Here is a 27,185-nt window from a genome sequence, read left to right as displayed (position 1 = left end):
GGGAAGTGATTCTCACTGCATTAGGCAGGCTAAAGGCAAGTGGGAACATCACTGTACACCGCAGCCATTAACACAAATCCCTCTTCACTCCTTTAACTCGGCAGTGACCAGGGCAAACAGAAGCAATGCAATGACATAGATTAGAGATATGGGTGGGCAAGACAGCGTACAGCCATTTGGCCGTCTTGCGTGGCTGCAGACAGCTTGCTAGAATGTCCCGAATGGCAGAAATTCTCACACTCCTCTTCTGAAGCATCTGCACTGGCACTAGGGCTAATGGGCCAGCCTGGGCTCGCAATGCAATTACGATTACGGGGAGACGCTAGGCACGAGACATACAAAGAGCGATGCTCTCTAGCCGAAAGTCCTGCTCTCCCCGTTCCTCCGCATTAATGGTGTCAGTGCATCAACCCTTTTAACGAGGCGCATCTCGTCTGGCTAATGGCGGTTAATTAGCCCCCCACCCCCACCGCGTCCTGCCGTCTGGGTCGAAGTTTGCTAGACAAAATTACGTCGTGCCAGTAGAGGAAGCAGCCCCTTAAAATAATTGTAATGTGGTTCAAATGACGCTCATCTCTGCTCATAAAACTCATTAGATGCAATGTCTGCCTAACAAGGGCTTGAGGCGCATGCTCCTTCCATAAACAAGCTTTGGAGAGAAAAGGAGGGGAAAAAAAAAAAAAAAAAAGAACTCTAGTAGCTGAGGGAGAAGATGCTGGAATCAGTGAGCAGTCCGAGTTCATGTTTTTCCACACATCAGTATATCCGTACATCCGGGTTCAAAACCAAAACATTCTAAAACAAGAAAATGAATCGCCGGGTCGCCACCCACACACCCACTAAAATCCAAACGCCAGGGAAACGAAGCGTAAGGAAGAGCGGCTGAAGTGCTGGGAGGGTTTCGTGCCAATGCAGCGGGCCAGTTGTGTGCGCAGATGTTCAACAGTAACCGAGCCAGACAGCTCAGGCTCTTGGAGGAGCTGCAGCAGAAACCGACCCACCCCTCTGCAACACGACACTCGCCACCACGGGGCACGAGGTCACAGAGCAGCTTTCTGCAGAGTTCAGTTTCTGCACATTACTCGTCTGGCTTCGAACGGAAGCATGATGGATTGTGGGAGCTTCCTGGGGCTGTAAATCGCCCTTACTGCCCCCTGCTGTAGGGATCTAGCCCTCACCTTGTTTACATTCAAAGGACATACTAATTATCCACACAATATCTTGCATCAAAATGTCAAACTCTGAGCCCGAGTGAAATCGACCTGGTGCCACTACAGACCTACTCCTTAGGATCAGCCCCACAAAGGCCTCACGCATCTAGGAAGGAGTCACAAGTTAAGCATGCCCGTTCTGTTCTACGCGTTATGCAATTTCTGCTCGACCCACAGTAAACAGACAGGTTAGTTAATCAAAATTTATTTCTTAAAACATTTATTTACCATTTGTGCATGTTACAGACTTTTAGTCATGACATTTGGCCGGCCGGCCTGAGAGATGCAGGTTACGGGGTCACGTGTTTACCTGTAGCCGCTGCTTTGCCAAGGGCTTTCTGTCTAGACCTGGAGAGCCTGTGTGACCTGCTGCTGGGCTGTCTCTGTGTTGCCCTGGTCTCACTACCTGTGCTACACCTCCTCTCTGCCTGCTCTGCCCTGCTCGGAGACTCCCGGACTCTTTTGGGAGAGACACAGTCTCTGTGAGGACCCTCATCACCTCCCTTAAGGTCAGCGGAGGCACTGCAAGTTCTCCTCGGACTCTGTGCGGACCCAGACAGGTCCTCAGAAGGCAAGACGGACGCCTCAGTCGGGGGAGGAGGGAGATCCATCTTAAGCGGGGCCTGCAGCTCCACTGCCACCTCCTCATCTTCCTCGTCCTCCTCTGCTTCGAACAGCTCGGGGGTGTAAAAGATACTCTGGTCTTCGTCTTGCACCTCCCCCGGGGTGTTTACAGGGGACAGGTCCGGCGAAGAAGGAGAGGGGTCAGCGGGAGTCGCGCTCTGTCCGTCTTCAGCAACACCTCCGGCCTGGACTGTCACAGCCTGGTCAACGGCAGGAACGGCGCAGTGGCTAATGCCGGCCAGGTTTGCACTATTGTCAACACTCTTGCTGGAGTCCTTCGACTGAAAGATGGGTGTCCTGTATCGGGCGCTGACGGGTGTGGAGGTGAACAGGCTGAGTACGGGTCGCGCTGTAGACAAAGGGTCAGCTTCATTACCCCGCAGGCCTGGTGCTACGCATGGCCGCTGGAGAAGCTCCTGGTCACCTACACAAATACAAAAAGTCATCACGTCCTCAACCCCGCGCTCGGCACTGCACAGTCACGCCCAGTCTGCCGCAAACAAAGGTTAAGGTTAAGGTTAAGGGATTTAATGAAGAACAACAGCCAAACATCTGCCTGACCCATCACTCATCAGCCGAACCGACGTGGTAATGTCTGGCAGGAGAAATGAGGAGCAAGGAAGCGCTCGCGCACACACACACACGCGCGCGCAAAAACACACACACGCGCAAAAACGCGCGCACAAATCTCGATTTCAGCTTTTAAAACTCAACTTTAAAATCTCCATCTCTCGTCCTGCTGCGCCTGGTGCTTTCTCACCGTCTCTACCCTCCACCCTCTAGCACTCCATTTCTGAACGAAGCACGTTGACTAATTTCGATTCGTTTCTTCTTTTCGCTCGTTTGCCAAGGCCACGTACCTGCTCCAGAGGGGCTGCCATTGGTGGAAGCGACAGCCAGACCCTCAGAGCTCGGGCAGTGGTGCAGAGTAGGTGGGTCAGGAGGGGTTGTCTGCGCCGAGAGGCCAGCCCCTGAGGCGCTGGGGTTCGAAGGGTCACGCCCGCGGTTCCCCTCCCCGTGGACCTCCGCCTCGCGCTGCTGTCTCTGGGTGAAGGACCCCAGGGACTGCATGGCACTGGGGAAGTTGTCATGGTGCACCACCAACTGACGCACCCACTTTGACAGGCCTGAGAACGCAAGTGCAAGGAGAACGTCAGAGCTCCACCACCACCACTCCACCCCCTCTCCATTTCCATAACCATCCTGCCACGTTGGGGTTTACACGTATAGCCTTTCATGCGGTAGGTGTTGTCCTGCGCCTTCTGACCGCTGCATGTAAACCGCATGGTTTTCATGTAATGGACATTTCTGACTACCGTTACATGTAAAAGCGCGCGGACCTTATGTACACGTTGGTTGGCAAACTCGCCACAGCCCGACGTTGCACGAGGCAGTAAAAGACCACTACCGCCATCTAGCGCCGCACATGCGGAACTGCGCCTGTGGAGATCGCTCACCTGCGATGTACTTGTTGGGATTGGACCTAAAGCGATCATCCACCAAAATAAGGGCCCCCCAGTCATTCCTATGACGAATGCACCTGTGCGTGCACACACACACACACACACACACACACACACACACACACACAAATGCAGACTGCAGCATAAGAAACATATTTGAAATCCATCACAACTTTTTCAAAGTGCTCATACTAAATAAAATCAATATCAGAGGGATGCGAGCTCAATAATTGTGATGCAGTTATACAAATCTGTACAGACTACAAGAAGCTTTGCAATATTAATTTTCATGTTTAAAAAAAATTTTTTTTAAGTGCCACTCAATAGCCATCTTCAAAAGATCAAGATGTCTGATACCAACCTTCCCAAAGCCTGGTTCAAGGCCCGGTAGGCCTGGATCTCATACCAGCGACCCCCAGGGAGGAGGCCTCTGGATTTGGAATGCTGGTCATTGTATTTCATCTTCAGTTCAACCTGCAACCCAAAAGGGGGAAAAAAGAAAAAGAAAAAAAGTTGTTTCTTTTTCTAAATTCTAAAATCCAAGTTGGTACAGTTGCTGCTGTGAAGGTGTGCGAGGGTAAAAGGTAGTGTTCGTTCCAGAAAGCCTGCTGTCCCTTGCACAAGTCATCTACCCATCACTGTCAATGACGGGTGTAGTTTTCACCACTAATATAAAAGATTCACCATTATTCATTAATATAACAGTAAAACTTGCGGTAGCTTATGACACTATTAAGAATCAAAATGAGCATTCGGAACAGAGTAACTCATTACATATATATATTATATATATATATACATATATATATATATATATATATATATATATATATATATATATATATATATATATATATATATATATATATATATATATATATATATATTTTTTTTTTTTTTTTTTTTTTTTTTTTTTTTTTCATATTCATATACACACACACACATCTGTATTTATTCACAACAGGCTTCTGGAGGCAGGGCTGAAGTTGCTAGAAACAAGCCCTTCATCAATGAGAAGCAAAGAAGAGCCAGACTGAAGTTTGTGAAAGACCATAAGGATTGGACCATAGAGGACTGGAGTAAGGTCGTCATCTCTGATAAGTGCAATTTTCAGCTTTGTCCAACACCTGGTCATGCAAGTTAGACAGTTAGACGGAGACCTGGAGAGGCCTACAAGCCAGAGTCTCGCACCCACTGTGAAATTTGGTGCAGGATCGGTGATGATCTTGGGGTGTTTCAGCAAGGCTGGAATCAGGCAGATTTGTCTTTGTGAAGGACACATGAATCAAGCCACTTGCAAAGCTGTGCTGGAAGAAAACTTGCTTACTTCTGCTCTGACAGTGTTCCCCAAGTCTGATGAATTTTTTTTTTTCCAACAGGACAATGCTCCATGTCACACAGCCAGGCCAATCAGTGTGGATGAGGGACCACCAGATCAAGCCCAATCTCCAGACCTGAACCCCATTGAAAACCTCTGGAATGTGATCAAGAGGAAGATGGATGGTGACAAGCCATCAAACAAAGCCTAGCTCCTGGAATTTCTGTGCCAGGAGTGCCGTAAAGTTATCCAACAGCAATGTGAAAGTCTGATGGAAAAAAAAGACGCATGAAAGCTGTGATTAAAAATCAGGGTTCTTCCACCAAATATTGATTTCTTGACTCATTCCAAGTCGAAGCATTAGTACTGTGTTGTTTAGAAATGAATATGAGCTTGTGTTCTTTGCATTATTTGTGGTCTGAAATTTCTGAAACCGTTTTGTTATTTTGACCATTAGTCATGTTCATAAAGCATCCCGGAATTGGAAGAAATGTTGCCAGTAGTCTATGGAATAAAACAAAACTGCTCAGCCTGGGCAAAAACATACCCACCAATTTTAAAACTAGAGAAACTGAATTTTGTAGTGGTCTCTTATTTTTCCCTAGAGCTGTATATATGAAGCTCAAAGAAAATGTATGAAGTATATAAAATCAACGATGCATGCGAGGCAAAAAAGGTGAACTGAATACGCGGGTTTTACGAAGCTAGATGTTCAGTCTTGATTTGATGTCAGAGCCGACAAATCAGAGAGCACATGCTCACAGGGGCCGCACGGTGCCAGTATCGCCATCGGGCCCATCCATGAAGGAAGAAGCACGGGCTGAATGGCTGATAGGGTGACGTGCAGAGCACAGGACTCCTCTGGAGAGTACGCACAGGGCGCTTCATATACGCTTGCCCCCACACCCACACATCCACAAATCCATCCTGCTCTGGTGTGCGTACATGAGGGATAGGGTGATTGGAGCAGAAGGAAGACATGAGCCTTGCTATAAGAACGCCATGGTAGGATCAATCATGTTTCATCCATGCCGCTGCCACCTTTTTAGCTGTGACTGCTCGTGACGAGCACCGTGTTCGGGAGCGTCAGTGCCCAGTTGCACATCACCCTCAAAAGATTATCTGAACACATGCAGAGTCGTGGTAATCCAACACATTTATAAGCTTGTACAGTGTCCAAATCTATTCAACTAAGGCACTTCTCAGACATGTGCTGCTGACGCTCGGTCTCCGATCCACCAGAAGGGCTGCGTGCGTCTCGATGGAGGTCTCCCCATCAAAGCCGAGACTGCCAACATGAGGCGGCGTGTGTCGTCCAGATCCACTCAGGCTCCGTTTCAGCAGTAGGCCCTTGCCTCCCCTGTGGCGCATCAACACTCAATGCAACACCTCAGGGTGCATAGGTGAAAAAGGCCATTTGTACTGCGAGCAAAATCGCGCACGTGCGAATAGCGCACACTCCGAGGGGCTGAGGACCGGTGAAACGTGACGAGACTGCCAACTCCTGTGTCCACATCCCCTACCCGTTTGTCCTTATAAACAGACATCTGACTGAGAGGCACCGTTTGCAGCCGATGGGCTGTGTGCGCGTGCACCTTCGGCAATTCCGGCATCTTTTTCGTGTCGCTGAAATCTGGGTGCACCATGTGCCCAGGGAATCGCACTGGGAGCGAAGCGGTGAAGCTCGACTCTGACTGTGTGTTTACAATACACTGGTCACACAACAGGACGTGCAACCTGAGGCACACACTGGCGTGTCAACACAAAACCGGCATACCTGGCCCATAGCTGCAATTCAAAATGGTTTTATATGAACGGTTGGTACAAACAGAATAAAATACATTCAAGACCCAACAAACAAATGATTCAGTAGTTCAATATTTGTTGTTACTAGATACATTTGAATTGTAATAACTAATTCTAATAAATATATTACAAATTACTATATGAAAAATGGAGGAGAAACATTTTTAAAAGCATTCCTTTCACGTACATCTATAAAGGTCAGTAGCATCACCAGCTTGTGAGTATTTTTCAAACATTGTTTCATTAGGTGGCTAGACATGGCAGCTGGACCCGCCTTTTAAACACGACCATCTCACAGAATGTTCTTCCACAAAAATGTTCTTTCGCTTGTTCTACCAAAAATATTTATAACCACAAAAGCAAGCCTGTGATGTTCTCCACGCCTCAAACAGCTTAAATTCACCTTTGATCTTGCACAGCACACAACCCAGCAATAAAAGTGATAGTCTTGTTGTTTTAAAGGTAGTCAGATGGCTTGACAGTGCATTTGTCCATATAATAGAGAGTCTAGTGAAAGCAGAGGACAATAGCCATGTTGAAAATGCATGTGTGTGCGATAATGTGCCTTTGAAACAGACATAAAGAGCATGTCTGTATGGGCCCTCTTCAATGGTGTGGGGAGACAGAGCTGGTGTACGAGAGGGAGTGTTTGTGTACGAACGATAGGGAGGGCATGCGGTCACTTAAGAAGCCCTGACAGCCCAGTTGCAGCTTGGCAGCATCAGCTGCACCTGTGAGTGTGCAATGTGTGTGTGTGCAATGTGTGTGTGTAATGTGTGTGAGAGAGAAAGGGAGAGCCAGTGTACTCTGAAAGTCATTAGTGTCCGAGTCCTCACCTGCCCTCCCCTGCACTAATGGGGTCATCTCCTAGACCCTGGCAATCCCAAAGGGCTCGGTGTCAGCCCTGTATCACCAGGTCACATGACTGTCACCTGCTCACTCTCTCTGGCCAGCGCACCCTGGGCAGAGTGACAGGCCAGAGGCACAGCGTAACAGCTTTCCATAAGACAGGCCCCCCCCATGAGTTCCAGCACACCACACACCATCAGCCCTACATGTAATATGACCTTACATTACAGCGTGAAGATGGCAAACAAAGAATTCCTTGAAGGACAATGTTTTTCGACCACTCTAGAAGTGGTAACGATAGGGGCACCATAACGGCCTGAATAATGACGAGTTGAAAAAGCCTAGTTTGCAAGGCAAAAATATAAAGAGAGTTCAATGTGAGGGCAAACGTAGACACTGTGACTGCTCTTCAGAAAAGGCAATACCCCAACACCCCAACCGGAGTGACATGTGAGGAGCCACAGATGGGGTGTTCTGTGGGGCAGCACAAAACCCTGGAGTGCTCTCAGGCTGATAGTTAGAGCCATAAAGGCCCCGCCAACCAACCCCGTCTCTAACCCCAACCCCGTCTCCACCCGTCGCCAACCCCAACCCCGTCTCCCTTGGTTCGAGACGTTAGGAGAGCCTCGATGAGCTCCCTGAAATAAAAAAAAATAGATAGAAATCAAACCAGAGGTAACCTCTCCCCAGAGGCAACGCAGCCAGCAGGGCTTCCGCTCTGGGTGAAGCTCTGGGAAGCATCAGTCGTCCATGTGTGCCGTGACTGTGACAGACACAGTGAGGAGAACTAGGACAGGCTTTGCCTGTGTAAAGTGTAAAGATCAGGCAAAGCACGACCATTCACACCATTCCAAGAGGGAAAGCCGCCGTTCCATTCAGGGTTTGAATATTCCTTCTGGGTTGTTTCATTGGAGGCCTATAAAACCACCCAGGCTTCCTGCTTCAAGGAGTGCAAGTGTGTTTCTGAGAACTCACAGCCAAGGGTTGGAGTGCACCAGGGTTCAACACTGGCTATTCTGCACACACCTGTATTAAAAACTGGCATGCATAAAACTAGAAATTATTATTATTATTATTTTTATTTTTTTTTTTACAATGACGTTTAATAAATAAAACAGGACACAACAATAAAAACTACAGGCTTTTAAAAAGACATTGAAAGGAAACAAAACCACACCCAACACCCAGCTGCATAAAGTGGAGTGGTGGACTACCTGGAGGTCTTTGATGTTGGGGAAGGGAATGCCAACAGTGACCACAGCTCTGGCGTTGTCATCAGTGAAGTCCAGCCCTTCACTCACTTTCCCTCTGCAAACAGCGATCAGCAGTGCTCCATCTGAGCAGAGGAGAACCGCGTAAACATCCACACCACTACCACCATAAAAACGTTACAGATCTCACAGGGAGCCGGACAGGCTCTCCACAAGCGTGGCATGCTGGAAGAACGGGGTCGTGACCTCTCACCTCTGGGTGCGCTCTGTCGGATGGCCTCGTAGTATGTCTGCAGCAGTTCGTCGAAGTCGCTCTTGGCCCCACCGCGTGGCTCTGCGATCACGGCCTTCCGCTCCTCCAGCTTCTCCCACAGGCCGGTGTTCGTCCAGCGGTGCCTCAGCTTATCCAGCATCTACAACACACACATCGGTGAAACACTCCCTAAGGGCACAGTGCTCGGTACATTGGCAACGCATTCATTCATTAGGTGCAATACGAATGACATTTTCCATGGGAAAGAAGCAAACACACACAGACACGCACACTCGGAACATACGTTACTGACAGCATGCGTTAATTAGAAACTGGTAAGTGCACAGCTCGAGACAGCACCTCTGACTGATAAGCATCCTCCGACACTTTTCCAGCTATTTCTGACCATAAGGCTGCAGCTGGATGAGTACCCCCCCCCCTCCCAATTCTTAACCCCGCAATGCCACTGACGCATAGAAAAACTCCGGCAACACTGCAGTGCCTGAACCACTCGTACCAGAGGCACACACCCACGCAGCTGCTTTAGAGTCATGAATGTGTGGAGAATGGTACAGCAAACAAACGGGCTACAGTCTATAAATGCCAGTCAGTGGGCTGGACGGTACAGAGTGGCCAGTGCGCGCAGATGGTTCACAGTCAAGGTCTTTAACACAAGGACACGGCTATAGCGAAACATCCATCTACCTGTGCCATGGGCTCTCAAAAGTAAAAAAAAACAAAACACCCCAATCCCCCACAACTCTTCACTGGGCATGAGGTTCGCAAATCGCCAATAATAATAATAATAATAATAATAATAATAATAATAATAATAAAATCATTGCTGTAGCGCTATTGTTGGTGCAAAAAGTCATCAACTCTCTGGCGGGGAAACGTTGATCTAAGAGAGGGACTGGCTCCTCTGCAGTGGCCATTTTCCTCTTGAACAAGCATGTCTTCTCAATCATAAAGAATCTTCACTGACTTGGAAATATGGTGCAAGGGGTCAAGCAGAAGTTATTCTTGTAGTCATAAAACTTCGCACATTACTGCAGAAGTGTTGGCCGTAGGGTTTGGCAAAGGGCCTGGGAGTGAGGGAGTGAGTGAGTTCTCTGTGTTTACACCCAGCTCTTGTCGTCTTATTGCAACGCAAAGTACTTTACAAGTAACGTTTTGTTGCAATAAGAATAACAACAACAAAAGCGACGCTTTTGTTTCACCCGTAAATCACTGAAGGAATCGGCATCAGAGAGAGATATGGTGACTACAGGCACTCTGCGACATGTCGAGCATATGCACGCTGCCGATTACAAAAGTGCCACTGTACTGATCATACAGCGACACAGACGTTTGGAAGCTCACTTTCAGCAAAAAGCATGGAACATGGTAGGATACCACAGCAGCCGATGAAAATAATATTACACAAACGCTGCTGTACAGTGGCAGAAATGTATAACAAAGCAAAAGTTGCTTTGAGCAACTTCAATAAGGTTTAAAAAAAATAATAACCTCAAAAGAGATCATTGGTGTGAAATCGCACACACAAAAAAATTTCACCTGTGTTTTTGTTCAGTTATTTTTCAATATTTGGTTAGTGTTCACTTTTTTCTCTTTCTACATGCAAAAGTATATTAAAAGTGTTCTCTTGACAACTGGTGAGTCAGGCCAATGTATTAAGCATCCTGAATTACCTTTAGGGGCAATGTTATTAATTTCTGCACACGCTGAACCGTAACCCAATAATAACCCCAGTGAAACCTGACCATAAAACACCGCAGCTTAAAAGACAGAGAAACAAGCGAAGCACAAAGGCTCCTTGTGGAAACTCGCTGTTTATGTTCCCACAGCTGTAATTTGTAAGGCCTTATAAAAACGAGTGAAATACAATACAGTGCCATCCAGGAGCCCTTTGGCTTGTGGGGTAAATGGTCCTAATGCTTTTATCTCGCAGACACTGTGAGTAAACACCGCCCTGAGTCTGCCTCCATGCTGCCATTTAATTACGCGCACATTTTCCGCATCCCTCATCTTGGCAAAGTGGAGGCCGTCCGAAGGGCTGAAGCGTCTGCAGGGCTACAGGATGCGACCTCTCTCTCTCTCCTCTTCCCGTTCTTCTGGAGGGGAGCCGCAACACTCGAGGCTGTCCGCTCGCAGCTCCTGGCATGCAGTATGCGGAGGGCGCAACACAAATTTAAAATAACCCACCGGCAAAATAACCAACAGTGGCAGTTGAGCACATGGCCTTCATGACCAATTCAGAGGCACTATGTGACCAGAACAGCAGCGTTTCCACAGGGCCCAGACCGTGGAGAAGCAGAATGAAAATGTCTACACGCTCGGCCCATGCGCAGGTGCGCAAACATGGCAGGAGCACCCCTTCGCCCGAGTAAAAATCCGCACGGCGCCGTGCACGCCGCCCGGAACACAAGAGCACCGGCATGCTCCGGCAGTCGCTAAAGTTACGCCGCTGTACTTTAGTGAGCTAAAAAAAAAAAGGGCATGACTGTGAAGTAGGACATAGGTACTTTCCAGTCGTACCATCAGTGATGCGCAGTTAAGTGTGACAGCGACGAAGAACGTGGCATGAGGGATGGCGAGCCGCGTGCGAGAAGGAGAGCGCGAGGGTTGCAAAAGGCAAGCTGGCCAGGCTGGGAGCTCGCGCTCACCGCGGCTCAGCCTCGTGGCTTATTCACGGACCCGTAGCAACATCCCAGCGACAGGGGTTCCTGGCTGTTCCAAATTATGAGTTAATAACACTGATTTTGTTAATGCCAACAAAAGGCAGTATAGGCACAATAAAAAGTGAATAATTTCTGGGCAAAATACATGCATGACTCAGCTGCCAAAGACACAAAGAACAGGGAGGACCAGACCCTGCTCCCCAAGGACGTGCGACAACAGCGTGGCAAGCTTCCTCGGTTTCTTCCTCTCTCCCTTCCCAGTCATCCACACATCCACCCCTTTCTCCCTCTCGCTCCCCCTCCATCTCTGCAACTTCTGTGTGGTTGGGCTACACGCCGTCTCCGGGTCGGGTTTTTGTTTCCCGCTCCCAAACACCCATTAAGTAATGGAAGCCTCTCGGTCGTCAGGCGTCATCGGCGAAACACGCGGGGCCCGTGGCGTCGGCATCAGCGGCCGTGTAGCAGCTGTAAACAATTCAGTTGTCAAACATCGGAACCACGATCGCGCCAAGGCCGGAGCCGAGTGGCGCCTCTGCCGCCTGCCGGCGAGCGACTCCGATGCGCCTAAAACACCCCCCCCACACACACACACATCCCACCCCCCACCTCCCCACCTCCCGGGCGCCAAACCAGAGCAGGCCATTAGCAGGAGACCGACAGCCACAGGAGCTAAAAGCGGCAGTTAACGCACAAGATCGGCCCCGGGACGGATTCGGTTCCATCTGGGTAGGGGTTGCAGCGAGGAAACGCCTGCCTCGCTGACGGCAGGCGATTACGAGGGTGGGTAGGGAGGTGGGACACTTTGGCACAGCGGCAGTGGACAAAATGTTTACACGCAAAACCGAGCGCCTTGTCGTCGGGTCAGAAGCAGGCGGCGTCGGCTGAGAAAGCATTTGGAGGTCGTGGATGACTCGATGCGGTAAACAGTCTTGAGTGGCCCCATTCGGCACCGTTGGCTGCTAATGGAGCTCAGTGTCACAGTTTACAGTTCATTTACAGCTCAAGTGGGCAGAAGGTACAGGAGCCAAAGCTGACTCTGGCTTATTTCACTACAAGCTGACTGACCGCCCTGTCCGTTAACTTAAATACACATTAGGCATGGAGACGGAAATGATATCCAGCTCAATATCCATACCTTACGCAAACGCAAAGGGAATATTCACACCAACCAAATCTATTCCTGGGAACATTTTTGAAGCGCTAAATAAACGAAATATATGTACAGGATGCACAAACAGATTCAGAAACTGGCATGGCTGAGCGTGGAATTAACAGTACGACTCTGGTAGCGGCCACACAAGAGCTCATCCTGGGCTGACAGGCCACTTAAGGCTGAGTGGGCCTGGGAGACATTGGCAGCAGGCGGAGGGGTCTGAAGGTCTCGCAGGCTCTTAGCTCACTCGCCCCGCAGTGCACTTTGACTTTGATGGCACAAAAGTACAACGGATGCAGCTGCCCGACACCCCCCCCCCCCCAGCTCCGGAGCAGCAGGCGCCAGCGCAGACGCATCTTCACACAGACAGCATGGCGACATCACCCCTAATGGCCCTTATCTTAATCTGCTTTAAAAGCATCTTGCGTTTCCCCAGGATCTTTTCACCTCTGCGAACCAACATTTAATAAGTGGGGCCTCCCCAGTTGTTTCCAGTTTATTCCTCCCGTGGTCGGGGGCAGAGGACGAGGGCCGCTGCAGTTTAATGGGCTCTAACTAAGAGGAGGACTTGTCATGGCAGGACTGCTACAAACCACAGCTCTAGGGGCACTGTGGAGGGAGAGAGGGGGGAAGAGAGAGAGAGAGAGAGAGAGAGAGTGTGAGTGAGTGTGTGTAACACAGGATGTGGCCTGTGACAGACAGATACAGAGTTCATGTAGAAGAGGCGTCAGACACCCTGGCCCGTTCGACACAAGCGACTCGGAGCTGCGGCACCGCCGACGTGCTCAGAAGGGACTGGAAGTCTCCAGAACATCCCCAGACTCACAAACTCAATTTAATCCCTAGTCTGCTCATTTTACAGATTAAATATTAATCCACCGATAACTCATGCATTACCATCAATAATGATAAAATACAACTGAACGTAAGGACATGAGTGAAGAGTCAGACCCAGTATAATACGTAACACGACAGAGGTTGCGTCTTTGGGGGAATATGTAACTTCAAAATGATACATGTTTTCATATCGAGCTAATGTGGCACAGACATCTGAGAAAGTTACTCGTCCCCTTTGAGGATTCGCCCTGACAGGCAGCTTGAATGAGAATCAATTATTCATGGTAACGGCATAACAAACAAAGGAGAACAAAGTATTTATCAATGGGAGCCTAGCAGTCAGCTCGTTAGCTGAAAGGCGATACAGGGGGGGAAAAAAAAAAAAAAAAAAAAAAAAACGCTGACCGACACTCTGAGCTTTGTCCGATATCCATTATACACCAGGGTGGGCTCTTAGTGGCTGAGAGGCAAACAAAGCCACTGCCCGTCTGATACTCAAAACTGAATTTTATAAAGAGTACTTCAGGTGTCACTTTAAGGCTGCTGTTAGGATGCACAGCAAATAGCCTCAAAGGAAGAGACAATGAAGGGGCCATGAATTATGGTCTCCAGCGCCTCCCAGTGGTCTCACTGCAGAGCTGCAGCTTCAACCCTTTCGTGCTCACTTGTTTGTAGCATGTCCCGTGTCAGACGTGTTTTTAGCGTTTTTTTTCACCATCCATGGGAAAGATTAGGGCCGAAGCCATGCCCCCGGACTGGGCGGAGCCTGTGTGACCATACCTTGTAGGAGGGTAGGAAGCAGAGCACCCCTCGGCTCACTGCCTGGCACACTTGGAGCAGCAGCGCGCCAGCCTCATCCTGGAAGGCAAAGGTCTCGGCGTGCTGGAATGTGGCGCACAGCCTCCGGCCTTGGGGACCCGCTCCGACTGTGCCCACCCACACCTGCCATGCAACAGCCTTTCAGAAACGGACATTTTTGGCCTGGAACAGCCAATTTAGGCTAGAGCAAAGCTAAATTAACAATATGTCTGAAGCAAAAAAGAAATCCTCCATCTCTTATTCCTGATAGTGATGACACATCAAAATCTGGACTTAATGCAAAGCTACCACTGAAAGCCCCCCAGTCACCAACCCAAGCCTGCTCTCACGCCCTCGGACAAGGCTAGAGGAACGGCCCAAGGGCTTACAGAGGGAGGAGAATCTGGAGGCGGGCTGGCATGTGCGCTAACCTGGGACTTGCTGATGACGTGGCTGGCCTCCAGCTGGATGGAGAACTTGAGGCCTAGCTCAGAGGAGAATGAGCCCATGGGCGAGAGGGTGCCGGAGGTGAGCACGATACAGCGCACAGACTCGCTCAGGTCCGAGAATGCCTGCCAGTGCACAGGCACGCACGCACGCAAACACACGCACACGGACACACGCACGCACACACTCAACATACATTGTAAACCAACCTCACAGAGCTTTTCCCAAAAACTCAAAAGGAAAGATTGTACTAATCTGCAAATTCAAACAAAAACGAATTATTTGCCTAATAAATGTTAGCTGTGCCTCCTCGCCTGGGCAGGAACTCACCACGGCAGGGTTGAGACACCAGAAGCTGAGTGTCTGTACTAGGGTTTTAGTGCGGGCTCCCTGGCGCCGACGATGGGGCCGAGCGAAAAAGCCCTGGGCGTCAGGGACATCCTGTACTGTGGCCCAGACGTAGCTCTGCTGCAGGGCCACACGGTAGTCATCTGCAAACCTACGCACACACAGTACAGAATAAACAGCAGAGCTGAGCAGAGAAGGCGTAACTGCCTGTAACATTGCAGCCTGCTGAACAAAACAATACAGGAATCAGGCTGAATAAGAAAACGTGGCAACCACGGAAACTACCAAGCGAGGAACAATGACCTGCAGTTCTGTCGGAACAGGAACTCGAGCACCATGAAGAGGCTCTTGAGTACAGACTGGGTGTTGGCGCTGACAGTGGGCACCTCCACGGTGTCCTCCCTCCCGTTCACCAGACCCACCCGCTCCTCCTTCTCCAGGACTGCCTCGAGGTGCTTCTGCTCAACGATCGTGCACACAGACACACACGAAAAGCATAAAACGGATAAAAAGCATAAAAAGTACAAAAAAAAAAATCCCATCAGAATAAGAACAGGGGAGGTGTCAGAAAGACTCAGTGGTGTACCTGCAGCACGGAGAAAGTGTCAGCTGTAATACCAAGACCATGGAAGAGGCCCAGAGCCTCCTGCCCTGTCCACACCTTACACGCCGTCTCATAGTCCCTCTCCTGCAGTACACTGGAGCTCTCCTGTATCCAGCTATACACACGCACAAACGCATTCAAACCTACCACATATCCAGCTAACACAGTTCAATTCAGTGTGTCCGTATTCCACTAAATCAATAGAGGAATTTACGGTTAGAATTCAGTGTGCCTCAGATGGCATTGTGGGGTTGTTTTTTGCTCCTTCGAGATGAACTCTCACATCATCCGTTAATATCAAGTAACCTCTTGAGAAGCGACAGCCTCCAGCGGCTTAGTAGACAGACTGGGGCTGGGCTCCCAATGGCCTTGTAAGATAGACATCACCACTAAATGGAAGAGAGAACACCACTCGGATCCCCCCCCACTCAGATCTCCACCCCCCCAATAAGCCCACGATGCTTTTCAGACAAGGCGCGGATATGGAGACCTCTGAGGCCCCTGTCGGAGCTCCCTGAGGTCATACTTGAGCAGGCTGCAGCAGAAGGCGAGTAGGGGCTCGTGGTTGCTCCGGCGGATGTTGTATGACACCATGCCCTCGATCTCGTCGCGGGCATGCTGCAGCTGCGCCTTACTGAGGTTGAAGCTGGCACTCTCGCGGGCACAGTCCTCTATGTTGTGGGCCTCATCCAGCACCACAACCATCCCCTTCAGGCTGATGTCCATCTGAGGAGAAGGCAGGATGTGGCGTTGGCAGGGGGTGGGAGGTTGGGCCCAGCACTAAGAAATGCTCTGAACGGGCAACATTTGCACATGCAAAATCGTCCGATTGACCCATTAAACACTTCCGCGACACCAAATTCATATCCACCCCTTTATACTTAGAAAGGGCTAGAAAGAAAGGCAGCGGCAAGCATCTCCAACAGCCGGGCCCGACTGGCACGGATACTCACACTCTCACGGATGAGGGGGTCCAGCAGGTAGTTGTAAGGGCAGAAGATGATGGAGGCTTCCTGCATGAGCTCACGGGCCGCATAGTAGGCGCAGGATCGTAGCCTGGTGCCCAGACGCACCAGCTCCTCGATGTCCCAGGCCTGGTGCAGCCCGTGCACCCGCTGCAGGCTGCTCTGCTCACGCATCCTGTGCACGTTATGGTAGAACCGGCAGGACAGGCCCTGCCAGACAGACGCAGGATGTCTCTTAAAACCAGATCCAAAAGCACGCGCCCGCCCTTGCGAGCATAGCTGAAGTGGGTATAAATCATATTCAATGTCACTGTTTACAGCTCAACAGCGAGTCACTATTCAGCCCTCCCAAGAGAAAGAAGGCACACCATTATATGATTACTAATTAGCTGCTATTTAAGCAGTTAGGCAGTTTTCTTTTGGTTTCGCCTGTAACCGTTACGGCACCACAGTGGCTTCGTGATTGGGCCTCGCTGGGGCCCGCCCCGAGATTAACACTGCCTGGGCCGGGCCCTTTCATGCAGCACTCCGCTTTATCATGGAGGTGATGGCAGCCACGCCACAGCGACGTGTGTGACCTCCCGGTAAGTGGCTGAAGGGTGTGGACGGGGCAGAAGAGAGAGGTGGGGTTGCAGGGGGTCGTGACACCTCCGTAACAGGACTGGAGGCTCGGCGTTAAAACAAAGCACCCCTGAGGCCTTCGACAAGGGCACATGACTAAAAGCCCTATGTGACTGATTAGGGGTATTATCAGCAAGAAAAGCCTCCCCCCCCAGCTCCAGTGATAGGGACTTCACTCACGGGTGGATTTGTGTTACAGCAGCTGTGACCTGAAGGCGACTCGCCCTCTTCCCTTTAGAGTGGTGTCAAAAAAGGACATGAGCAGACGCTTCTTAAGAGCCATGCTCTTACTAGGAAGGCCACCGCGGGGAGCAGGGAATGTGGTCTTCCCTTCCACAGCAGAAGTGAGGTCAAGCTCAGTTCAAACTGCTCAGTTCGAGTCATGAGAAGCCGGAGGCTTAAACTCCATTGGGTGACGTATGGCAAGAGGTGAAATCTTGAAGGTAAGAACTTAAGCCAAACATTTGGACAGGATTATCATTCTAGGAGAAAATATGACGGTAGCCGAGAAACACATGAAAACAAAATGTTTAACAGCAGCACTTAGAAAATGCCCAACAAAATGGGTTAATATATCCTGGCCCACGCGGGCCAAAAAGAACAAGCAAGCAAATAAAAAGTTTGCGGTCTAAGGTTTGGCTGATGATACCGGAGTTCATAGTTCAACTAAACAGGAGCCCTACAAATCCTGATGGCACCTGCTGAAGCCCCATTGAAGCCCTTTCATCTCTCTGAGGGGCTCACACGACGACACATGAACAAAGACCCTGCCGCCGAAACGCCGCTGTGATGTCAGACGGCGTGACCCGGGGCGCGGTGGCCACTCACATTCTTGGCCTCCAGCAGCTCTTTGCAGCGCTCGTTGCGGTTGCCGTGGGCCACCACCTCCGGGTGCACGCAGGTGTGGTCCCGGCTGGACAGGATGGTCATGGGCACGGTCGAGTAGAGCGTGCGCTTCAGCTCCCGGGCCACCTGGGTGATCTGCTTGTGCGTGCGGGTGCCGAAGAAGATCTTGGGCACCGCCTTCTTCCCGTCGCCCTCCTTGGCCTCGTCCTTGGCCTTCTCGCCCGCGCCGAGCCCGTTTCCGAGACTGCCGCAGGGACACAGGGAGCAGGGCACGGGAGACTGCGGAAGAGAGGACGGAAAATGGGTCACCTGCCAGCAATTCAGCAAGAGCCGGACCGACGGAGCGACGCGGCAGCCCATCAGATGAACAGGCTTTTGTGAAAGTGGACATATAGACACACAACATATACATAAGGAGACGCTACGATTCCAGATCAGATGACTGCACCTGAGACTGTAAGTTTAGACCCTACTATTGTTCATGGAGCTGCTCCCTGATTGGGTGTCCTTAATTGTGGCTTTCACACACAAGGGCCTAGCAGCCTTTGGTGGTGAAAGCGATCCTCAGCAGTGTACATGAGCTCAAAGTGTCTCGCGTCTCTACCCACTAAGAAGAATGACAGGCATTCCATACACAGGCAGCGTGAAACAGAGACGGTCGGTGCAGATACGTATGCTCATGAGATTCGTGACCCGAGTTACCGGGTGTTACAGCGTAACTCACAAGTTCACAACTGCACTTTGCTTGTTTACGGCATTATCTTAAACTGGAATTAAAACTAAAAAGCGTCCATGTACACAGATTTTTTTTTTTATTTGATGTAAAAAAAAAAAAAAGAAAAAAGAAAAAAGAAGACTTCCACACTACACATAAAAAAGGCTGAATTAATTTGAGTCAGATATATATTGTTAGTACATTTACACTGTGGCTGCATTTCACCCATATGGAACCCACATGGACAGAATCAGTATACATTAACACATGTACATCCACGCAGGAGACCACGTGGAAATTAAAAAGTTCTGTGTTTTTAAATACTGGAAACATCATCATACTTTACAAAAAATAAATAAAAAATAGAAAAAACTAATAAAGTAGAAAAAGTAGTTTCACAGTACACACGATTAGGCAACTGAAGACGAATATATGTTTTATTTTTCCAACAGTCCAACAGACATAAAAGGTGTAAATGGAACATTATGAGCCCCTTTCCCAGATCAAGGTTAGACCGGTTTTATGGTGACCCAGGCAGAGCGGTCCTGCGCGCACGTGTTTGAACAGAAGCTGTATGTAGGCACTTCAGAGCAGGTGTGGGAGATGGACCCACTAATCCCAGCCATGCATGCTTATTAAGGCCTCTCTCTCCCAATGACTTCTCAAAACAGTGAAAGTACCAACCCCAAGTCCTCTGTGAGGCAGGAGGAAGAGGATCCCAAAAATATGAGCCTTCACACTTTCTGTCTTTTCTTTTCCTGAAAGCAACAGTAAGATTATCCCCTCGCACACAAACGCTAAGCCGCGGCGCGCTACACCTCGATACCAGGGATCAAGCTCTCTCATAGCCCGCGCTCCAGTGCGCAGCTCAATCTTTGGTTACCCGCGAGCTCAACCCCTTGTTGGCCATTAAATATTACAATGCGCCGAGGGACGGTGGGCGAGCGCGAGCTGTCCGTCAGTGGGACAAAGCCCGGGCCCGCTGCGCCGGACGAACAGAGGCCCGGAGGTGGCTAAGGTTACGGCGGCACTGGACGGGTTTCACGCCGGGGCTCCAGTTCGCCGGATCACCTTACCTGCTCCTGCCACGTTCAAAAGGCCGTTCCAAGCGCCCAGCCTCCTATGCCGAATAATTACTTATTCATCGGACGTGGGAGGAGCAAGGAGCGCCCGTGAATGGGGGGCCTTGTCAGCGGCAGCGCAGGAAACAGCTGACAAGGGTATCCGTTACGCGCGGCCTGCCATGGTTTCGGCCCCTCGCGCCGACGCCACCAAGCAAAGAGACACCCCTGGTATGTAGATAACAGGCCCTGCTGGCCGGACCCGCCACCACGGACACATTCGGACACATTCTTCCCCCCCCCACATGCCCCGATATTATCAGTTAGCGAAACCACCTTTCGCCTCAGCCCCTGGGGCCAGATGCAGCACAGCCATGAGTACGTGCAGCCATCCTGCACAGTCTCAACCAGGAGCCGTTCAGAACAGACACACTGAGCAAACAAGCGAAAGCATGGAGCATTTGGGGGGGGTCAGTGGCTGAGGCTTCTTTAAGCAGCTTTAAGATGTCTCAGGCAGACACCGGTACCAAGTAATGTGCAAAGTAGCTGTGGACTTTAGTACTGTGTGGAAATCCAGGCTGGAGAGGGAACTCGGAAACCATAAAAAAAAACCAAACACAAACAAACGGAGGCAGAAACAACAGCCCTGGTGTTTCTGTGGCGAGCGGCAGGGAAAGCATGGGGTCCTGTTAGAGCCCTGTGTTTGAGCTCGCCCCCAGCCCGCAGAGGCCGTGTCATGGTATACGCAGGCCTGAGTGTGAGCAGGAACAAAAGGCGCTGCATTTCAACAGGTGAGCTCTGAGAGCCTGACACTCGAGAGACTGAAATCTCACACTCTCTGCCTGGCAGCCCCCCCGCCACAACCTCTTTCAGCTATGGAGCTGGAGAAGAGGGGCAGGGCTGAGAGAAATGGTCTTCTCTGAGTCTTTATAGTAAGCCTTCACTGGTCTTCATCCTGATGGCTGCCCCTAGAGACCTTGGCACCCCTGATCCCCCTCCTGCCCCCACCCACGCAATCTCCAACCCCACAAAGCACCTGTTTATCCCTGGAGCTCAGTAACCAGTGGGTGAACCCCATTCAATATTTATCCCAGCCTTTCACAGATCACTGCCAAGCAAGGCAAACCTCTTAATTAAACTGGAGCTTGCTTCAAAGGGCCCATTGAGGATGTCAGTCAGCACTGGCAGGGGCTGCACGCGGTGTCGGGTGAGAGATGGAAACCTGCAGCATTGCCCACCCATCTACCCCAAACTCCAGCCTCCCCCCACCTAACCCTTAACCCACCCACCAGGCCTGGGCCTCTGCGTTCTGTAATGGCTCCCCAGTCTGCAGGAAAGTGTAACAAGTCCCTCCCTTGCCCGTTGTGGCCATTGTACGCAATATGTTTTCCTGTGTGGCGGGCAAACGCACCAACACAGATTCCTTTCAGCACAGCCTTCCGAGGCTGATTGTTTCACACTGATGCATTTTCTCACGAGCTTTATACAGAGCGAGCATGCACAACAGCCTGAATACAACGCAAAATCTGATGCCAACTGCCATCATTCTTTAGTTCCAGTGGGTATGGGTTTCCCTCGTTAAAAAGCTGCCTCTGGGAGTCCATCCTCAAGGTACCATGACTCATCCTTGCAAAACTCTGCCTCATTATTCATACACATCCAATCTGTGGAAATGTCCGCTGGTGCAGACTCTAAACCCGGTCTTTCATAACTGGTTTAGGCCTGACTCAAATCAGCTCGGTGATGTGCGAAGGCACATCGGTGACACAAGTCACACGCTAATGTCAGTAAAAACATCACAAACATCATAAGGGTAAAAGTTGTGAAGTAGCCCCATTACAGCGTAAAAACACTAGATAATACCAGCGATAATTCCAGCTAACCTGATGATGCTTAGGCTATTCAAAACCACACACCAAATGTTTGTCAACATGATGCAACAGGACTGTTTTAACAATCAACCATGAGCATATTGTTCTGGGTTAAAAGAGCCCTGTGTTACACAATATCAGAACAGGAACTGCAATGCCGTCATAATACAAATACCTCTACTGCCACCCAGTGGCCAGAGATAAACCCGCCAAACAATCTAATGGAATATAAAGTGCCAGCTTTGAAAACAGAAGTAAAATGTCAGCATCTGACTCCACTGCACTATTAAAACAAAATTATGTAGGTAAACTTGGTAGTTATCGCTCATCATTTCTGCACTTAATCCTATCTGAGTCCACACCTACAATTTAGGAAGCACTATTTCCTGTCCAAGCTATCTTTAATCTCAGAGCACACAGTCAGAACCAGGTCAGCAGGCAGTATATGAAGTAATTCTGGCGTGTAACTTGCAGAGCATCTGCGTCCGCTTTCTCTCCCACTTCAGAAATCACAAACAAAACAGCAATTCAGCCAAGAGACTACAAATACTGCATTCCGGAGTTCTGGAATGAGAAGATCATGAAGTTAAAGGTGGTTACGCGAGGTCATAGAAATGGGCCTATGAGCACAGTTTCACCAAAGGTAAACGGTCACACCTTGCTGTGTGCTTGCACGATATTTAGAAAGAAAACCAAATCAGCATCCATTTAGCTCGGAGTTATTCGGCAAATTTAAGATGCGTGCGTCTAGCCGCAGCCATGGTAACCTCCACACTGGGTGGAGTGACGGAAGGAGAGGGTGGAGAGGCATGTACTCACGCTGCATCCTTGAGCCCTGACCTGGCCACTCAGCTCCACAGCCCAGCCGTGCGCCCCAGAGACAGGCCGCTCTGGTGCCGCACGGTTGTCGGTGGAAACCGCGCCTCCTTCCAGGCACCTTCGCTTCCTGCCCTGCTGAGCATCAGAGGATCGGAAAGAATGGTGCCGTGCACTACAGCCACGAGGGAGGGGGCTAATCTGTGACATGTTAAGAACAGGCCGGCGCTCAAACAGCTCATTAAGGGCTGATGAGATCCAGGCTTACCTTCTGGTCCATGGCAAGTGACCGAATCCGCTTCCTGTTGGTTTTGAAGTCATCGTCACCATGTGCTCCCTCCTCTGTGATGACAGAGGCCTGAAGTCTCTCAGAGAGCCGGGAAGATAAAGTGGATCTGTTTAAAGGATCGTCCCCCTCAGCTAGTGACAAGGAAGCAGATGAATGCCACAATGAGATGGACTTCTTATTTGTCCCTAAAACCCGAAGGCAGAAGTCATCTGTACTGGGAGAAACTAAGCAACACGGAAGACGCTCACCTCTCAGAGGCGTCATGGGCTGGGTCGAAGTACCTTCGCCAGTGAGATCAATCACAGGTGCTTCGGTTGCCTTGCCGCCGGAGGAGGTGGCCGGGCAAGCCAGCCGGCTGTGGCACACACACTGACATGGGGTAGTGATGTTTGGCTTTTTGGCATCACACGAAGGGCTACCTTTGTCCTGGTCAGACTTACCTTAGAGGAAAACAAAAATGTAGACCATTGTGTTTATAAACCTTTGCAGAGACAATTCACACGCAAGTGCTAGCACATCACATGAGGAAAGTAAGTTTGATCATTATACAAAACAGATCTTGGATAACTACTTAAAGAACTAAGAATACCTTCAGTGGATCCATTTGTTTGTAAAACTGTTTTCATTCATAACCACCAAAGTCAATCATTTTATGTTGAGAAGAGCAATGCATATTAAGTACTTAAGGGGCAGTGATAGCTCAGTGGTTAAAGTACTTCACTAGTAATCAGAAGGTTGCCAGTTCAAGCCCCATCAATGCCGAGGTGCCACTGTTGGGCCCCTGAGCAAGGCCCGTAACCCTCAATGGCTCAAGTTGCATACAGTCACAACAGTAAGTCGCTATGGATAAAAGCGTCTGGTAAAAGTAAGTATTTGCTAAATATGACTAAGATTTGAAAGCAATTTAATTTGTTTCAGACAGTTAAAACATATCTTTTCAACTGTACATATAACAGGAATATATATGCTTTGAAACCCAACCTCTAGAGCAACACAGAAACAGCTAGTAGCTCAGTGTTCCAACATCCACAAGGGGCAACTAGAGATGGATGAGATACAACACAAATCTTATGAAAAGGGAGAGCCAGGACGACACATCATCCTAAAATGGGAACCAAGACAAGTCCATGCACCAACATCTGGGACCTGCTGACCTGAGAGTAAAAAGCACGGCTAAGATGGACAGAATACCAAGTCCAAGTGAGATACCTGCTGGAAGATGTGAATTCAGGACAACAACCAAACACTGTGATCATCACTGAGACCAACTAGCTGATATACATCACAGCAAGTAGATACCAAGCACCTTCACTGAGAACCCAGTGGGACTGTGGAAGGCAACCCCAGAGGCCAGCTTCAAGCCAATAGCACATAAAATGTGAGATTTACCAAGGCGATGTGCCCGCTGCTGTTCTGCACAGACTTGAACCCCCTGAGTGAGATAATCACCAAGAGTGGCTACAGAATGAAGCAGCCATCAGCCACCTCTTCTACCTGGATGATATCAAGCTGTATGCCAGAAAGAGTGAAAGAGATATCGACTCACTAATCGGAATGTTATTTGGACTGGATAAATGTGGTCGCATGGTTAAAAGGAGAGTCATCAGATTATTATGCCAGTCATCAGATACACACTGGCATAATACGCTGGCCAAAGGAGGAGATAGAAGTCCCTGACATCAAGCCAAGAAAACACTTCACAATGCACACAGGGTTTCGCCCCAAATCCAACACTGAAACTGTACACAAAGCTGAAGGGGGGGGGGGGGGGGCTGAGCCACTACCGAGGATGAAACAACCAAGATCCAGGAGTACACCAGGACCAAATGATGAAGTGTTAGTGAGTACCTCAGACTGCAGAAACCCAAGGATGGGAATGAGGTGGAGCAGGAACCATCATGGTAGGATAAACACCTGCAAAGGTTAAACTACCAGCAAATAGTGGAAGTGGCTGATATGGATAAATCCCACCAATGGCTGGACTGAAAAACAGCACAGAGGCACTAATCATGGCATCACAGGAACAAGCTCTGAATACATCATCAATAGAGGCTGGAATCTACCACACCAGGCAGGACCCCAGATGCAGTCTGTGCAAAGATGCTGCTGAGACAATCCAGCACATAACAGCGGGATGCAAGGTGCCAGCAGGCAGAACATACATGGAACCCCATAACCAAGTGGCACGCATCATATACAGGAACATCTGTACCAAGTACAGGATGGAAGTTCCAATGTCAAAGTGGGATACAGCCCCAAAGGTGGTGGAGAATGACCATGGTCCTGTGGGACTCCAGATACAGACCAACAAAATGGTAATGGCTAACCAACTGGTAGTAGTGGTGGATAAACAGTAGAAGAGGGCCAAAGTGATAGAGGTAATAAATCACAAGCAACAGCAACATGAGGAACAAGGAACACTCAAGAAATACCAAGGACTGAGAGAAGAGCTTGAAAAAATGTGGAGTGGTCCCTGTACTAATCTGAGCACTGTTACCCCCAAACAGGGATAATATCTCCAGCAGTTCACAGGAACAACATCCTACATCTCCATCCAGAAGAGTGCATTCCTGGGAACAGCCAAGACCCTCAGGCTCCCAGGCCAGTGGTAGAGAACCCAAGCTTGAAGGAAAAAGACCACCCAGGAGGCCAAGTAGGGAGTTTTGACATGAGTTGCCTTTAGGGAGTGTCTAATAAGATAAACATGTGGCATACCAACAGATTTAGACCATAAGAAAGACATTCAGGGAGAGATGCCTTTTAAACCATTCATCTAGTGACATGTTAAACAGGATCTGGTTTAGTACAGTAGTTACTAGAACAGTAGTTACGTCAGATTAAAAAAATTCTACATGCAAGCAAGAGAGCTGAACTAACTGTGTTTTTCTCTTTACGGACGCATTAGACAAAGCCAAGTCCCCTCAAAGCTGTGAAAATAAGGCAAGAAAAAAAACGCCTACCACTGTCACGAACGCCTACTGCTAGAACATCATTATAAACACACGTTCTGTTCCAGACAGGCACGCTGATCTTGTAACATTGCTGCTTGCAACAGTGCCTGAGTAGGTCTTGCCCATCCAAATAGTCTTCTAAAGATGTACCAATGCTTAAAAACTGAATTATTTCTTTAAAAAAATGCTAAAAAGCTGGTTAAAGTAAAAGCTGTGTTTACTTCACTTCATGTAATGCTTTCACAATTTGAAGGACTAGCAGTGGTTTTTAGAAAATTCACACTGTCCTGTAGTACCCGCCCATCAACATATTCTGGAATGGTCAACTGTGAGAAGACATGTTGATATTTAAATGCACTGGAGTTGAGTGATACATGACATCATATCCAACACGTCAAACATCTTAAAACCGTTGAGGGTAGGCATAGGTTCAGCCACTTGGTTTGACTTCATTTCCTCTCCTGACAGTAGAACTCTATCATTTAAATTCAAGGTCAACCCATGTGCCAAGCTGGACATCAGTCACTATATAATAAACTAGTCATGAATTCCACTGGGACATACCATACTGTGCTTGCTGCCATGCCAGGGCGGAGCACAACAGGGCTAGGCTCTTCCCACTGCCAGTAGGACTCTCCAGTAAGCAGTGCTGCCTGTGGTTCAGACCACGGATAATCTAAGGGAGAATGAAACATTACATACATTCTCTCCTCCCCCGGTTCAATGAATGACAAATGACATGTTAAAACTTACTGAGTTCATCATGGCAAGCTGAGAGGGATATGCTTTACACGGGAAATGTATTTTCACTCCTCCTATAGTATACTCCACTGTATTGGCAGCCATGCTTACAACCCCTGTGTGGTTTTACTGTGGGACTCACTGAAAGAGAGAGAGCGCTCAAATTCGTAGTACACACTTCCCAGAGAATCAACGTTTCGGACAGACCTCTCGACTCGAGATAACTTTAATGCTAAACGGTTGAATATGACTCAGTGTCACCTACCTAGCTAGTAGTTTTTTCGACACAACTTCCACGTTAACTAATGCCAGCTATCTAGTAATCACACTAATCGATCGTCTCAGCCTAACACTGCTTAACGGATCGATAGTTTTACTAACTCCATGATTATTCTGTTAGCTATCTGGCTAATTAAGTTAGTCAACATGAGTCATGTATTGTCAATTCCTGGACAGTTATCAGCAACTAGATACTTACCAATACATTTACCTCAGTGGATATTTAAAAACAAAAAAACAGTCATTTGATGAGGCTGTAATGTCCCCGACACCATGTCCAAACCACACTGATCCCGACACGAAAAGAGCGAAATTCCCGCCAGGCGGCGCGAATGTCGTGGCTGTTTCCGCCAAAAGTGCTGATCTACAAGCATCTCCACAAATAACTTCCGGTGCACGTTGCCTTCACAGTCAGCGGTCCGGATCC

General features: G+C 49.1%; 1 protein-coding gene across 5 annotated transcripts; it reads right to left on the bottom strand.

Annotated features, from left to right (window-relative positions):
* Positions 1-1,400: 1,400 nt before the first annotated feature.
* On the bottom strand, positions 1,401-27,103 carry brip1 (BRCA1 interacting helicase 1). Of its 5 annotated transcripts, none has more exons than XM_026997711.3 (20): positions 26,958-27,103; positions 26,492-26,620; positions 26,303-26,414; positions 23,036-23,227; positions 22,767-22,918; positions 22,502-22,636; positions 18,018-18,314; positions 16,557-16,778; positions 16,130-16,329; positions 15,586-15,718; positions 15,303-15,457; positions 14,982-15,150; positions 14,636-14,776; positions 14,187-14,348; positions 8,736-8,895; positions 8,486-8,607; positions 3,660-3,772; positions 3,293-3,375; positions 2,696-2,962; positions 1,401-2,259 (listed from the first exon to the last, which is right to left on the bottom strand). In XM_026997711.3, exons 2-20 carry the CDS (start codon positions 26,582-26,584, stop codon positions 1,502-1,504), a joined length of 3,666 nt encoding a protein of 1,221 aa, XP_026853512.3. In that variant the 5' UTR covers positions 26,585-26,620; positions 26,958-27,103; the 3' UTR covers positions 1,401-1,501. The 5 variants fall into 5 exon arrangements, with proteins under 5 accessions (XP_026853512.3, XP_026853513.3, XP_081556121.1 ...); XM_026997712.3 differs by having other exon boundaries at positions 22,502-22,633; XM_081699995.1 differs by lacking the exon at positions 14,187-14,348.
* Positions 27,104-27,185: the final 82 nt, after the last annotated feature.

The sequence above is a fragment of the Electrophorus electricus genome, chromosome 17, assembly GCF_041902795.1.
Source record: "Electrophorus electricus isolate QZ-2024a chromosome 17, ASM4190279v1, whole genome shotgun sequence".
Lineage (NCBI taxonomy): Eukaryota > Metazoa > Chordata > Actinopteri > Gymnotiformes > Gymnotidae > Electrophorus > Electrophorus electricus.
Note: the sequence above shows the minus strand (reverse complement) of the source record. Positions and strands in the feature narration are given on the sequence as shown.

What these genes read in the sequence shown, in the direction of transcription:
- brip1 (XM_026997711.3), bottom strand. Translation starts at nt 26,584, where the DNA reads ATGGCTGCCAATACAGTGGAGTATACTATAGGAGGAGTGAAAATACAT. An exon ending in TCAGGGCTCAAGGATGCAGC is followed by an intron (nt 18,315 to 22,501) that starts GTGAGTACATGC and finishes TCTCTTCCGCAG; the next exon opens with TCTCCCGTGCCCTGCTCCCT. An exon ending in ACGTCATCAGCAAGTCCCAG is followed by an intron (nt 14,349 to 14,635) that starts GTTAGCGCACAT and finishes GTTGCATGGCAG; the next exon opens with GTGTGGGTGGGCACAGTCGG.